The sequence below is a fragment of the Cherax quadricarinatus genome, chromosome 9, assembly GCF_038502225.1.
Source record: "Cherax quadricarinatus isolate ZL_2023a chromosome 9, ASM3850222v1, whole genome shotgun sequence".
Classification (NCBI taxonomy): domain Eukaryota; kingdom Metazoa; phylum Arthropoda; class Malacostraca; order Decapoda; family Parastacidae; genus Cherax; species Cherax quadricarinatus.
In genome coordinates this window covers 806,785-819,322 of record NC_091300.1, presented here as the reverse complement: position 1 = coordinate 819,322, position 12,538 = coordinate 806,785, and the positions used below count along the sequence as shown (strand labels likewise).

Here is a 12,538-nt window from a genome sequence, read left to right as displayed (position 1 = left end):
CCAAATCAAATCTATCCTTACCTATCCTAAACTAACTTAAAAAAAATATTAATTGTAAGTTACCAGTAAATATTAAGAAAGTGACATTGGGTACCCTGTAATAAAATTAACAGTAAGAAATTGAAGAGAGGTTATTTTTTTTTTTTTTTTTTTTAACAAGTCGGCCGTCTTCCACCGAGGCAGGGTGACCCAAGAAGAAAGAAAATCCCCAAAAAGAAAATACTTTCATCATCATGCAACACTTTCACCTCACTCACACATAATCACTGTTTTCGCAGAGGTGCTCACAGACCGGGACGTTGACCCCCAGAACTCTCTGCAGGTAAACTCCACGTATACGTATAAAGATACACAACATATCCCTCCAAGCTGCCAATATCCCAAACCCCTCCTTTAAAGTGCAGGCATTGTACTTCCCATTTCCAGGACTCAAGTCTGGCTATATAAAAATAACCAGATTCCCTGAATCCCTTCCCTAAATATTACCCTGCTCACACTCCAACAGCTCGTCAGGTCCCAAATACCATTTGTTTCCATTTATTCCTATCTAACACGCTCATGCACGCTTGCTGGAAGTCCAAGCCCCTCGCCCACAAAACCTCCTTTACCCCCTCCCTCCAACCTTTTTGAGGATGACTCCTACCCCACCTTCCTTCCCCTACAGATTTATATGCTCTCCATGTCATTCTACTTTGATCCATTCTCTTTAAATGACCAAACCACCTCAACAATCTCTCTTCAGCCTTCTGAGTAATACTTTTATTAACTCCACACCTTCTAATTTCCACACTCCGAATTTTCTGCATAATATTTACACCACACATTGCCCTTAGACAGGACATCTCCATTGCCTCAAACTGCCTCCTCGCTGCAGCATTTACAACCCAAGCTTCACGCCCATATAAGAGTGTTGGTACCACTATACTTTCATACATTCCCTTCTTTGCCTCCATAGATAACGTTCTTTGTCTCCACATATACCTCAATGCACCACTCACCTTTTTTCCCTCATCAATTCTATGATTAACCTCATCCTTCATAAATTCATCCGCAGATGCGTCGACTCCCAAATATCTGAAAACATTCATTTCTTCCATACTCCTCCTCCCCAATTTGATATCCAGTTTTTCTTTATCTAAATCATTTGATACCCTCATCACCTTACTCTTTTCTATGTTCACTTTCAACTTTCTACCTTTACACACACTCCCAAATTCGTCCACTAACCTTTGCAATTTTTCTTTAGAATCACTCATAAGCACAGTATTATCAGCAAAAAGTAACTGTGTCAATTCCTATTTTGTATTGGATTCTCCATAATTTAATCACACCCCTCTCCCGAACACCCTAGCATTTACTTCTTTTTCAACCCCATCTATAAATATATTAAACAACTGTGGTGACATTACACATCCCTGTCTAAGACCTACTTTTACTGGGAAGTAGTCTCCCTCTCTTCTACACACCCTAAACTGAACCTCACTGTCCTCATAAAAACTCTTTACAGCATTTAGTAACTTACTACCTATTCCATATACATACTTGCAATATCTGCCACATTTCTCCCCTATCCACTCTATCATGTGCCTTTTCTAAATCCATAAATGCAATAAAAACTTCCCTACCATTATCTAAATACTGTTCACGTATATGCTTCAATGTAAATACCTGATCTACACATCCTCTACCCACTCTAAAACCTCCTTGCTCATCTGCAATCCTACTTTCTGTCTTAGTTCTAATTCTTTAAATAATAACCGTACCGTACACTTTTTGTGGTATACTCAGTAAACTAATTCCTCTATAATTTTTACAATCTCTTTTGTCCCCCTTCCCTTTATATAAAGGGACTATACATGCTCTCCGCCAATCCTTACGTACCTTCCCCTCTTTCATACATTTATTAAACAAAAATACCAACCACTCCAACACTAAATTCCCCCCTGCTTTTAACCTTTCTGTCATGATCTCGTCAGTTCCAACTGCTTTACCCCCTTTCATTCTACATAATGCCTCATGCACTTCCCCCACACTTACGTCCTGCTCTTCTTCACTCCTAAAAGATTGTATACCTCCCTGGCCAGTGCATGAAATTACTGCCTCCCTTTCTTCGTCGACATTCAGAAGTTCCTCAAAGTATTCTCGCCATCTACCTGATACCTCCATCTCCCCATCTACTAACTCTCCTACTCTGTTTTTAACTGACAAATCCATTTGTTCCCAAGGCTTTCTTAACTTGTTTAACTCCAATAATTTTTCTTATTTTCATTAAAATTTCTTGACACTTTCTCTCGCACTCTATCATCTGTTCTCCTTTTGCACTCTCACCACTCTCTTCACCTTTCTTTTACTCTCCATATACTCTACTCTTCTTATTGCACTTCTGCTTTGTAAAAACCTCTCATAAGCTATCTTTTTCTCTTTTATCACATCCTTTACTTCATCATTCCACCAATCACTCCTCTTTCCTCCTGGACCCACCATCCTATAACCACAAACTTCCTGCCCCACACTCTACTACTGCATTTTTAAAACTATTCCAACCCTCTTGAACCCCCCCACTACTCATACTTGCACCAGCCCACCTTTCTGCCAATAGTTGCTTATATCTCACTTGAACTTCCTCCTCCCTTAGTTTATAGATGAATGGTTCAGAGAACCGACATGTTGATAAATTAGACACATGTGCAGCTCATGGGTATCTTTATTGAGGAAACGTTTCCTCAGTAAAGATACCCATGAGCTGCACATGTGTCTAATTTATCATCCCTTAGTTTATACAGACAAAAGACACCAGCAATCCTACCATCACGTAAAACAATTACTGGCTTTCATTTTACATTCACTTGGCAGGACGGTAGTACTTCCCTGGGTGGTATACTCAGTAAACTAATTCCTTTATGATTTTTACAATCCCTTTTGTCCCCCTTCCCTTTATATAAAGGAACTATACATGCTCTCTGCCAATCCCTAGGTACCTTCCCACCTTTCATACATTTATTAAACAAAAATACCAACAACTCTAACACTATATCCCCCCTGCTTTTAACATTTCTGTCATGATCCTGTCAGTTTCAGCTGCTTTACCCTCTTTCATTCTACGTAATGCCTTACGCTCCTCCCCCACACTCACATCCTGCTCTTCTTCACACCTAAAAGATTGTATACCTCCCTGGCCAATGTATGAAATTACTGCCTCCCTTTCTTCGTTGACATTGAAAAGTTCCTCAAAATATTCCTGCCATCTCCCCATCTACTAGCTCCCCTACTCTGTTTTTAACTGACTAATCCATTCGTTCCCTAGGCTATCTTAACTTTTTAACTCACTCCAAAAAATTTTCTTATTTTCATTAAAATTTCTTGACAGTGCCTCTCCCACTCTATCATCTGCTCTCCTTTTGCACTCTCTTCACTTTTCTTTTACTTTCCATGTACTCTGCTCTTTTTATAACACTTCTGCTTTGTAAAAACCTCTCATAAGCTACCTTTTTCTCTTTTATCACACCATTTACTTCATAACTCCACCAATCACTCCTCTTTCCTCCTGCACCCACCCTCCTATAACCACAAACTTCTGCCCCACATTCTAATATTGCATTTTTAAAACTATTCCAACCCTCTTCAACCCCCTATTACTCATACTTGCACTAGCCCACCTTTCTGCCAATAGTTGCTTATATCTCACCCGAACTTCCTCCTCCCTTAGTTTATACACTTTCACCAGTCTCTTACTTGTTGTTGCCACCTTTCTCTTGTCCCATCTATCTCTTACTCCAACTGTAGCTACAACTAAATAATGATCGATATATCAGTTGCCCCTCTATAAACATGTACATCCTGGTCATATCCTGGGGGACAAGATTAACCTAAGTTGCCTGAAATGCTCTGCATAACCAGGGTCTTTCTATATAGTATGTCATTGATGTCACCTTGGTATGTATAAGTTGTCTCATGTACTTGTAGAAATAAAGATTATTATTCAACACCAAAAGCACTGTGGGAGTGGAAGAGCTTACTCCGATCTACTATAACTTCAGCTCAGCACACTTAACACAGCAGTTAATGAGAACACAGTGTATGTGCAAGGCAGTGATAATGTAGATCACTGTCCTCCAGGAAGTGGGAGAAATTTTAAAATCCACAGACTGGCATATCAGCATTTGTAGGCATAGACTGTTCATACTGCCAGAAGTTATCAGGAATACTGAAGAAACATGTGTAGAAGCCTTGAGAGCAAGCTGGATCACTGCCTCCACAAGTGCCAGACCACCTAGGTTATGATGGCTATGTTGACTGCAAGAGCTGCCAACATCAACAGCCTGGTTGACCAGGCAAGTTCCAGAAAATTCTGACTCTAAGCCTGGTTGTGGGAATAGAAGACTCTTGAAACCTGTCAAAAGTAGATCTTACTCGACCAGAAACAAGTAGCAGAATGGTTTCAGAAGCCTGATCAATGTCTACCTCTCCTGTGTGCTAGCACACAGTAGAGGTAGACAAACAATCATACCAGACAAGCCCCTTTCTGAAACTCATTCTATGTCGCAAAATTTTTGGAAATTTTTTTTTCTTATGAAATGATAGAGAATCTTTTCCCAATGGTAATGATACCAAAAGTACGAAATTTGGTCGAAAACTCACGGAATTACGCTCCCGTGAAGTTAGCGGTCTCGGCGACGTATACGCAATTTCGCCGATTTTGTGCCTATTTTTGGCCAATTCTGTTGTTCCAATTGACCAAACTCGTAGCTATTTCTTTAGAACTCCATTTTTTCTATTAGTAGAGCACAAGAAACCGCCTATTTACCGATTTGAACTACCCAATAAAGCGGTCAGATATTGGCAATTTGGCCAATTTCACGCAAATTAAAAAAGATGCCAATTTCAAAATAGGGTCCAGATTAAACACTGTAGACATTCTTGGCACTAAAATAACATATCCTCTGTTCATTAGTCATGTCTCTATCCCCCTCTTATATTACTATTGCTTTCTATTTTGATTTTTTATTCATACAAAAAATACAAAATTTACTGTTATGCCGACTACAGCATTATTGTAAAAATGGTATAAATAATATCAGTGCACTAGTGAAAGAATATTAGACTCCCCAGTTGACGTGTATTGGACATGTGGTGTGATTTGCTTACTCTTGAACATTGGTAAAAATCGAACATTTCCGCTACTTTGAGCTCAATTTTAAGGTCGTTTTCATTGTGAAACTAATCAAAATCATCTCTATTTCTGTAATATGTTTTCCATTTTATCACATGAGACCATAAAAACGAGAATACAGCAATAAATACCATACGAAAATACACCTCAAAGTCGGCATTTTAATCCAAAAAAATGGTCAAAGGTTTTTTTTCCCTCATTATGCACTGCATGCTACAGGAGTTTTTAATATGGTGCACACTGACCACACAGACCCATTCTATCACATGTGGGCCTACCAGCTTTCTCCTGCTTGATTTGAAGCTGCTAGAATTTACTCGTATTAATACGTCTGAAACAGTGGCGCGTGAGACGTATATATACGACCAAAACAGTCAAAGGGTTAAGAGTCCATGACTGGTGTTATAGAGGTTAAACTGATAGGTAGATATTCATATAATGGGTCATGGAGCCCATCCTCTAAAAAACTTGTTAGTATGCAGAGAATTTTTAAAATTGCATATATATACACATACTACTGTATTTGGCACAGGAACTGTGAAAAAATTAAAATAAATATTTATAATAGACAAGTAGAAAGGTTATTTATTGTATCATGTGGGAGTTCGACACGTGGATTGGGTAAAGTAATACTCACGTAGGCTGGTAGTACGTATAATTACAGACAAGGTGAGTAGCGCCCTTACAGCCGTAACCTAGTCTCTCTGCTCTCTCTCGTACAACTGACCGACTGGCCGCCCACAGTACCCATATGTGAGGGGGTCTTTGAATAGTGCCAGGTCAGCACAATATGAATAGACAGTGACTCAGGCAGAGACGGTTGGTAGTGAGTGAGTCAACTGGTACACTGGTTACTGGTAACTGGTTACTACTACTGAGAATTGCACTTAAAATCCCTTATTAAGAGTAGCAACCTGATGTGCGACAAACTTTTGAAAAGTGTCGCTATACATTCTCATAGTGCCCAGTAATTTTTTGTTAATGATTCTTGTATTACAGCTTTAATTTGTAACATCAGGTGTTGCAGATATCCCAGTGATAGCTATGGAGACAGAAGGTGCTCATGCTTTAAGTGCTGCACTACAAGCAGGCAAGCCAGTTTCTATTGGAGACATTACTAGGTAAGAATAACCATTATTTTCTTTTAGTAATCTATTTATTTTATTTAACGCTCTGTGTACTTTTAACCCGTAAACGGTCCAGGCAGATCTATGTTCACATGTGTAGTGCTCCAAAAGTAGATCTATGTTTTTTACATATTTTCAAATATAACAAAAAAAAAAGTAGATCAAAGTATTTTTACACATTTTCAAATGTAAAAAAAAAAAAGATCTACTTTTTTTACATACTTTCAAATGTTGAAAAAACGTATATATACGCTTGGACCGTTTACAGGTTAATACACCTTGATTTTCATATGGGGTTGAAAATTTTATTTTCACTTTTTAAGTGTCTATTTACTGCAAAGCAGGGTTACTCTAAGAAAAAAACACATTCCCCATCATTTGTAAAATTACTGTCTTGCCAGGAGTGTGCTGACATTACAACTCAGATCCCCCCCCCTTCCCCAATTGTAATATCACCATTATCTCCAGGACTCGAGTCTGGCTAACTGCTTTCTCTGAATCCCTTAATATATATTACCTTGCTCACACTCCAACAGCACATCTATTAAAAACAGTAACTAATATACACATACACATATTCCAAGAAAGACCATGGAAATTAAAGATATTTTAGCACTGAAACAAATAAAAAGCATTGCATTTTTGGGTACATCAAAAAACTTACATTTTGTTTATTTAGCATTGGATATACACTGCAATAGTTGTACAGGGTGTTCTTTTTTTTTTTGTTTATTTGTTTTTAGTTTCAAAACATTATGACCACAATATGGTAAAAGATATGAAATTACAGTTTTATGCATAGGCTAACAGAATTATTTTAACATCAAGTTCCTTGGCAGATAGATTGAGAATAATGACCTCATCAGAAAGTGCCATGTTCATCTGATATTATGTCTAGCTTTCTTCTTGCGAGGGTTTGTAATGGATTATGTTTTCCAGATACTAGTAGCCAACATTAAAACACTCCATGATATAATAAATCATGGCATTGGAAAAGTCACACCAGAAGTGTTGGCCAGTACGTGTAATGAACTGGAGTATCAATTATATGTAGTATGGGTCTCTTAAAGGAACAGGTATTTCATTAAGGTACAGGTATTTCATTAGCATGAAATACCTTTACCTTACTAGTACTAGTACCTGCATTGAACTTATGCATATGTTTTCACATTCCATGCACTGTAACATATGTCCGTCATGTTCACCCAAAGGAAATCACTGAGTAAGGGTTTTGTATGTTTACCATTTATCAGTGTATAATATATGGCCCTCACAAAGATATGGTTTTATCATTTTTTTTTTTTCATTATATCACTGGAGACTCCCAATAACTTCCTGGTATCTTTCAGTGTTTTGCTTCCTATGTACACAGTCAAATCCAATACCAGGCCACATTCACAGTTACACAAAATAAACAGCTTGATACCACAGTGTTTCCTCTTTTGGTATATACTGCTTGAACCACAGTTTACCTTTGAACAGGATCAGAGACTCGTCCATGACAAGGTTCCAGAAGGGATAAAACTACTCATTAAACTTACATGTGAGATACTGGTAGGTATTAGGTATGGTTTGTCTAATTAATTTTGGGTGATGAGGTGATTTCTTAGTAGGGCCTTAAACTGATTTACAGACAGGGGTCCTTTAGTGTGTTCTGGTAATGAATTCCAGATCTTCGGGCCCTTGACATGCATAGCATTTTTGCATAGGGAGAGATGCACACAGGAATATTGAAGAGTGATTTGTGTCTTGTATTATGGTTGTGTTCTGTTATAGTTGTCAGGGAGGAGTTTGAGAGGAGGGTTTACATTAGAGTATAGTGTTCTGTGTATGTAGTAAGCACAATAATAAGTGTAGATGTTTTATATATTAAGCAAGTTAAGTCTTGAAAAGAGGTGGAGTGTGTTGTCTAATGCAGGAGTTAGTAATCAATCACACTGCAGCTTTTTGTTGGGTTATTAAAGGCTTAAGGTGATTTGCTGTGGTTGAGCCCCATGCACAAATACCATAGGTGAGGTAAGAGCAAATGAGAGCTGATTTCCTCTATTCTGTTTATTACAATATACAGTACACTACTTTATAAACATTTAAAAATATACTAGAAATGTTACAAATGGTGCAAAGGTAACATTAAAACAGTATCAAAGAGGGTTGATACAAACCCATAGGTAGTAGGTTGGTAGACAGCAACCACCCAGGGAAGTACTACAGTCATGCCAGATGACTGTGAAACAAAAACCTGTAACTGTTTTGCATGATGGTAGGATTGCTGGTTTCTTTTTCTGTCTCATAAACACGCTAAGATAACAGGGATATCTTGCTACTCCTACTTACACTTTGGTCACACTTCACAGACACGCACATGCATATATATATATACATACATCTAGGTTTTTCTCCTTTTTCTAAATAGCTCTTGTTCTTTTTTATTTCTTCTATTGTCCATGGGGAAGTGGAAAAGAATCTTTCCTCCGTAAGCCATGCGTGTCGTATGAGGCGACTAAAATGCCGGGAGCAATGGGCTAGTAACCCCTTCTCCTGTATACAATTACTAAAAAAGAGAAGAAGAAAAACTTTATAAAACTGGGTTGCTTAAATGTGCGTGGATGTAGTGCGGATGACAAGAAACAGATGATTGCTGATGTTATGAATGAAAAGAAGTTGGATGTCCTGGCCCTAAGCGAAACAAAGCTGAAGGGGGTAGGAGAGTTTCAGTGGGGGGAAATAAATGGGATTAAATCTGGAGTATCTGAGAGAGTTAGAGCAAAGGAAGGGGTAGCAGTAATGTTAAATGATCAGTTATGGAAGGAGAAAAGAGAATATGAATGTGTAAATTCAAGAATTATGTGGATTAAAGTAAAGGTTGGATGCGAGAAGTGGGTCATAATAAGCGTGTATGCACCTGGAGAAGAGAGGAATGCAGAGGAGAGAGAGAGATTTTGGGAGATGTTAAGTGAATGTATAGGAGCCTTTGAACCAAGTGAGAGAGTAATTGTGGTAGGGGACTTGAATGCTAAAGTAGGAGAAACTTTTAGAGAGGGTGTGGTAGGTAAGTTTGGGGTGCCAGGTGTAAATGATAATGGGAGCCCTTTGATTGAACTTTGTATAGAAAGGGGTTTAGTTATAGGTAATACATATTTTAAGAAAAAGAGGATAAATAAGTATACACGATATGATGTAGGGCGAAATGACAGTAGTTTGTTGGATTATGTATTGGTAGATAAAAGACTGTTGAGTAGACTTCAGGATGTACATGTTTATAGAGGGGCCACAGATATATCAGATCACTTTCTAGTTGTAGCTACACTGAGAGTAAAAGGTAGATGGGATACAAGGAGAATAGAAGCATCAGGGAAGAGAGAGGTGAAGGTTTATAAACTAAAAGAGGAGGCAGTTAGGGTAAGATATAAACAGCTATTGGAGGATAGATGGGCTAATGAGAGCATAGGCAATGGGGTCGAAGAGGTATGGGGTAGGTTTAAAAATGTAGTGTTAGAGTGTTCAGCAGAAGTTTGTGGTTACAGGAAAGTGGGTGCAGGAGGGAAGAGGAGCGATTGGTGGAATGATGATGTAAAGAGAGTAGTAAGGGAGAAAAAGTTAGCATATGAGAAGTTTTTACAAAGTAGAAGTGATGCAAGGAGGGAAGAGTATATGGAGAAAAAGAGAGAAGTTAAGAGAGTGGTGAAGCAATGTAAAAAGAGAGCAAATGAGAGAGTGGGTGAGATGTTATCAACAAATTTTGTTGAAAATAAGAAAAAGTTTTGGAGTGAGATTAACAAGTTAAGAAAGCCTAGAGAACAAATGGATTTGTCAGTTAAAAATAGGAGAGGAGAGTTATTAAATGGAGAGTTAGAGGTATTGGGAAGATGGAAGGAATATTTTGAGGAATTGTTAAATGTTGATGAAGATAGGGAAGCTGTGATTTCGTGTATAGGGCAAGGAGGAATAACATCTTGTAGGAGTGAGGAAGAGCCAGTTGTGAGTGTGGGGGAAGTTCGTGAGGCAGTAGGTAAAATGAAAGGGGGTAAGGCAGCCGGGATTGATGGGATAAAGATAGAAATGTTAAAAGCAGGTGGGGATATAGTTTTGGAGTGGTTGGTGCAATTATTTAATAAATGTATGGAAGAGGGTAAGGTACCTAGGGATTGGCAGAGAGCATGCATAGTTCCTTTGTATAAAGGCAAAGGGGATAAAAGAGAGTGCAAAAATTATAGGGGGATAAGTCTGTTGAGTGTACCTGGTAAAGTGTATGGTAGAGTTATAATTGAAAGAATTAAGAGTAAGACGGAGAATAGGATAGCAGATGAACAAGGAGGCTTTAGGAAAGGTAGGGGGTGTGTGGACCAGGTGTTTACAGTGAAACATATAAGTGAACAGTATTTAGATAAGGCTAAAGAGGTCTTTGTGGCATTTATGGATTTGGAAAAGGCGTATGACAGGGTGGATAGGGGGGCAATGTGGCAGATGTTGCAAGTGTATGGTGTAGGAGGTAGGTTACTGAAAGCAGTGAAGAGTTTTTACGAGGATAGTGAGGCTCAAGTTAGAGTATGTAGGAAAGAGGGAAATTTTTTCCCAGTAAAAGTAGGCCTTAGACAAGGATGTGTGATGTCACCGTGGTTGTTTAATATATTTATAGATGGGGTTGTAAGAGAAGTAAATGCGAGGGTCTTGGCAAGAGGCGTGGAGTTAAAAGATAAAGAATCACACACAAAGTGGGAGTTGTCACAGCTGCTCTTTGCTGATGACACTGTGCTCTTGGGAGATTCTGAAGAGAAGTTGCAGAGATTGGTGGATGAATTTGGTAGGGTGTGCAAAAGAAGAAAATTAAAGGTGAATACAGGAAAGAGTAAGGTTATGAGGATAACAAAAAGATTAGGTGATGAAAGATTGAATATCAGATTGGAGGGAGAGAGTATGGAGGAGGTGAACGTATTCAGATATTTGGGAGTGGACGTGTCAGCGGATGGGTCTATGAAAGATGAGGTGAATCATAGAATTGATGAGGGAAAAAGAGTGAGTGGTGCACTTAGGAGTCTGTGGAGACAAAGAACTTTGTCCTTGGAGGCAAAGAGGGGAATGTATGAGAGTATAGTTTTACCAACGCTCTTATATGGGTGTGAAGCGTGGGTGATGAATGTTGCAGCGAGGAGAAGGCTGGAGGCAGTGGAGATGTCATGTCTGAGGGCAATGTGTGGTGTGAATATAATGCAGAGAATTCGTAGTTTGGAAGTTAGGAGGAGGTGCGGGATTACCAAAACTGTTGTCCAGAGGGCTGAGGAAGGGTTGTTGAGGTGGTTCGGACATGTAGAGAGAATGGAGCGAAACAGAATGACTTCAAGAGTGTATCAGTCTGTAGTGGAAGGAAGGCGGGGTAGGGGTCGGCCTAGGAAGGGTTGGAGGGAGGGGGTAAAGGAGGTTTTGTGTGCGAGGGGCTTGGACTTCCAGCAGGCATGCGTGAGCGTGTTTGATAGGAGTGAATGGAGACAAATGGTTTTTAATACTTGACGTGCTGTTGGAGTGTGAGCAAAGTAACATTTATGAAGGGATTCAGGGAAACCGGCAGGCCGGACTTGAGTCCTGGAGATGGGAAGTACAGTGCCTGCACTCTGAAGGAGGGGTGTTAATGTTGCAGTTTAAAAACTGTAGTGTAAAGCACCCTTCTGGCAAGACAGTGATGGAGTGAATGATGGTGAAAGTTTTTCTTTTTCGGGCCACCCTGCCTTGGTGGGAATCGGCCGGTGTGATAATAAAAAAAAAATCACTGTGCGCATGTGTGCGTGCGTGTGCATGTGTGCGCGCCTGCAATGCCTGAGTGCATGTACATACGTACTCACCAAATTGTGGTTGCAGGGGTTGAGACTCAGCTCCTGGCCCTGATCGCTACTAGGTCCCCCCCCCTCTCTCTCTCTCTCTGTCTCTCTCTCTCTGTCTCTCTCTCTGTCTCTGTCTCTCTCTCTCTCTCTCTCTCTCTCTCTCTGTCTCTCTCTCTCTCTCTCTCTGTCTCTCTCTCTCTCTCTCTCTCTCTCTCTCTCTCTCTCTCTCTCTCTCTCTCTCTCTCTGTCTCTCTCTCTCTCTGTCTCTCTCTCTGTCTCTCTCTGTCTCTCTCTGTCTCTGTCTCTCTCTGTCTCTGTCTCTCTCTCTCTCTCTCTCTCTCTCTCTCTGTCTCTGTCTCTCTCTCTCTCTCTCTGTCTCTCTCTCTGTCTCTCTCTCTCTCTATCTCTCTCTCTGTCTCTCTCTGTCT

The 12,538-nt window shown here is 39.6% G+C and overlaps 1 protein-coding gene across 9 annotated transcripts in view; it reads left to right on the top strand.

Annotated features, from left to right (window-relative positions):
* Window positions 1–12,538, top strand: part of LOC128686160 (serine dehydratase-like) — a 38,242-nt gene that overhangs the window by 13,545 nt on the left and 12,159 nt on the right. For all 9 annotated transcript variants that reach the window (XM_053772908.2, XM_053772903.2, XM_053772910.2 and 6 more), the window contains exon 6: window positions 6,189–6,291. In XM_053772908.2, the coding sequence (XP_053628883.1) occupies window positions 6,189–6,291 (103 nt within the window). The remainder of the gene's footprint in view (window positions 1–6,188; window positions 6,292–12,538) is intronic.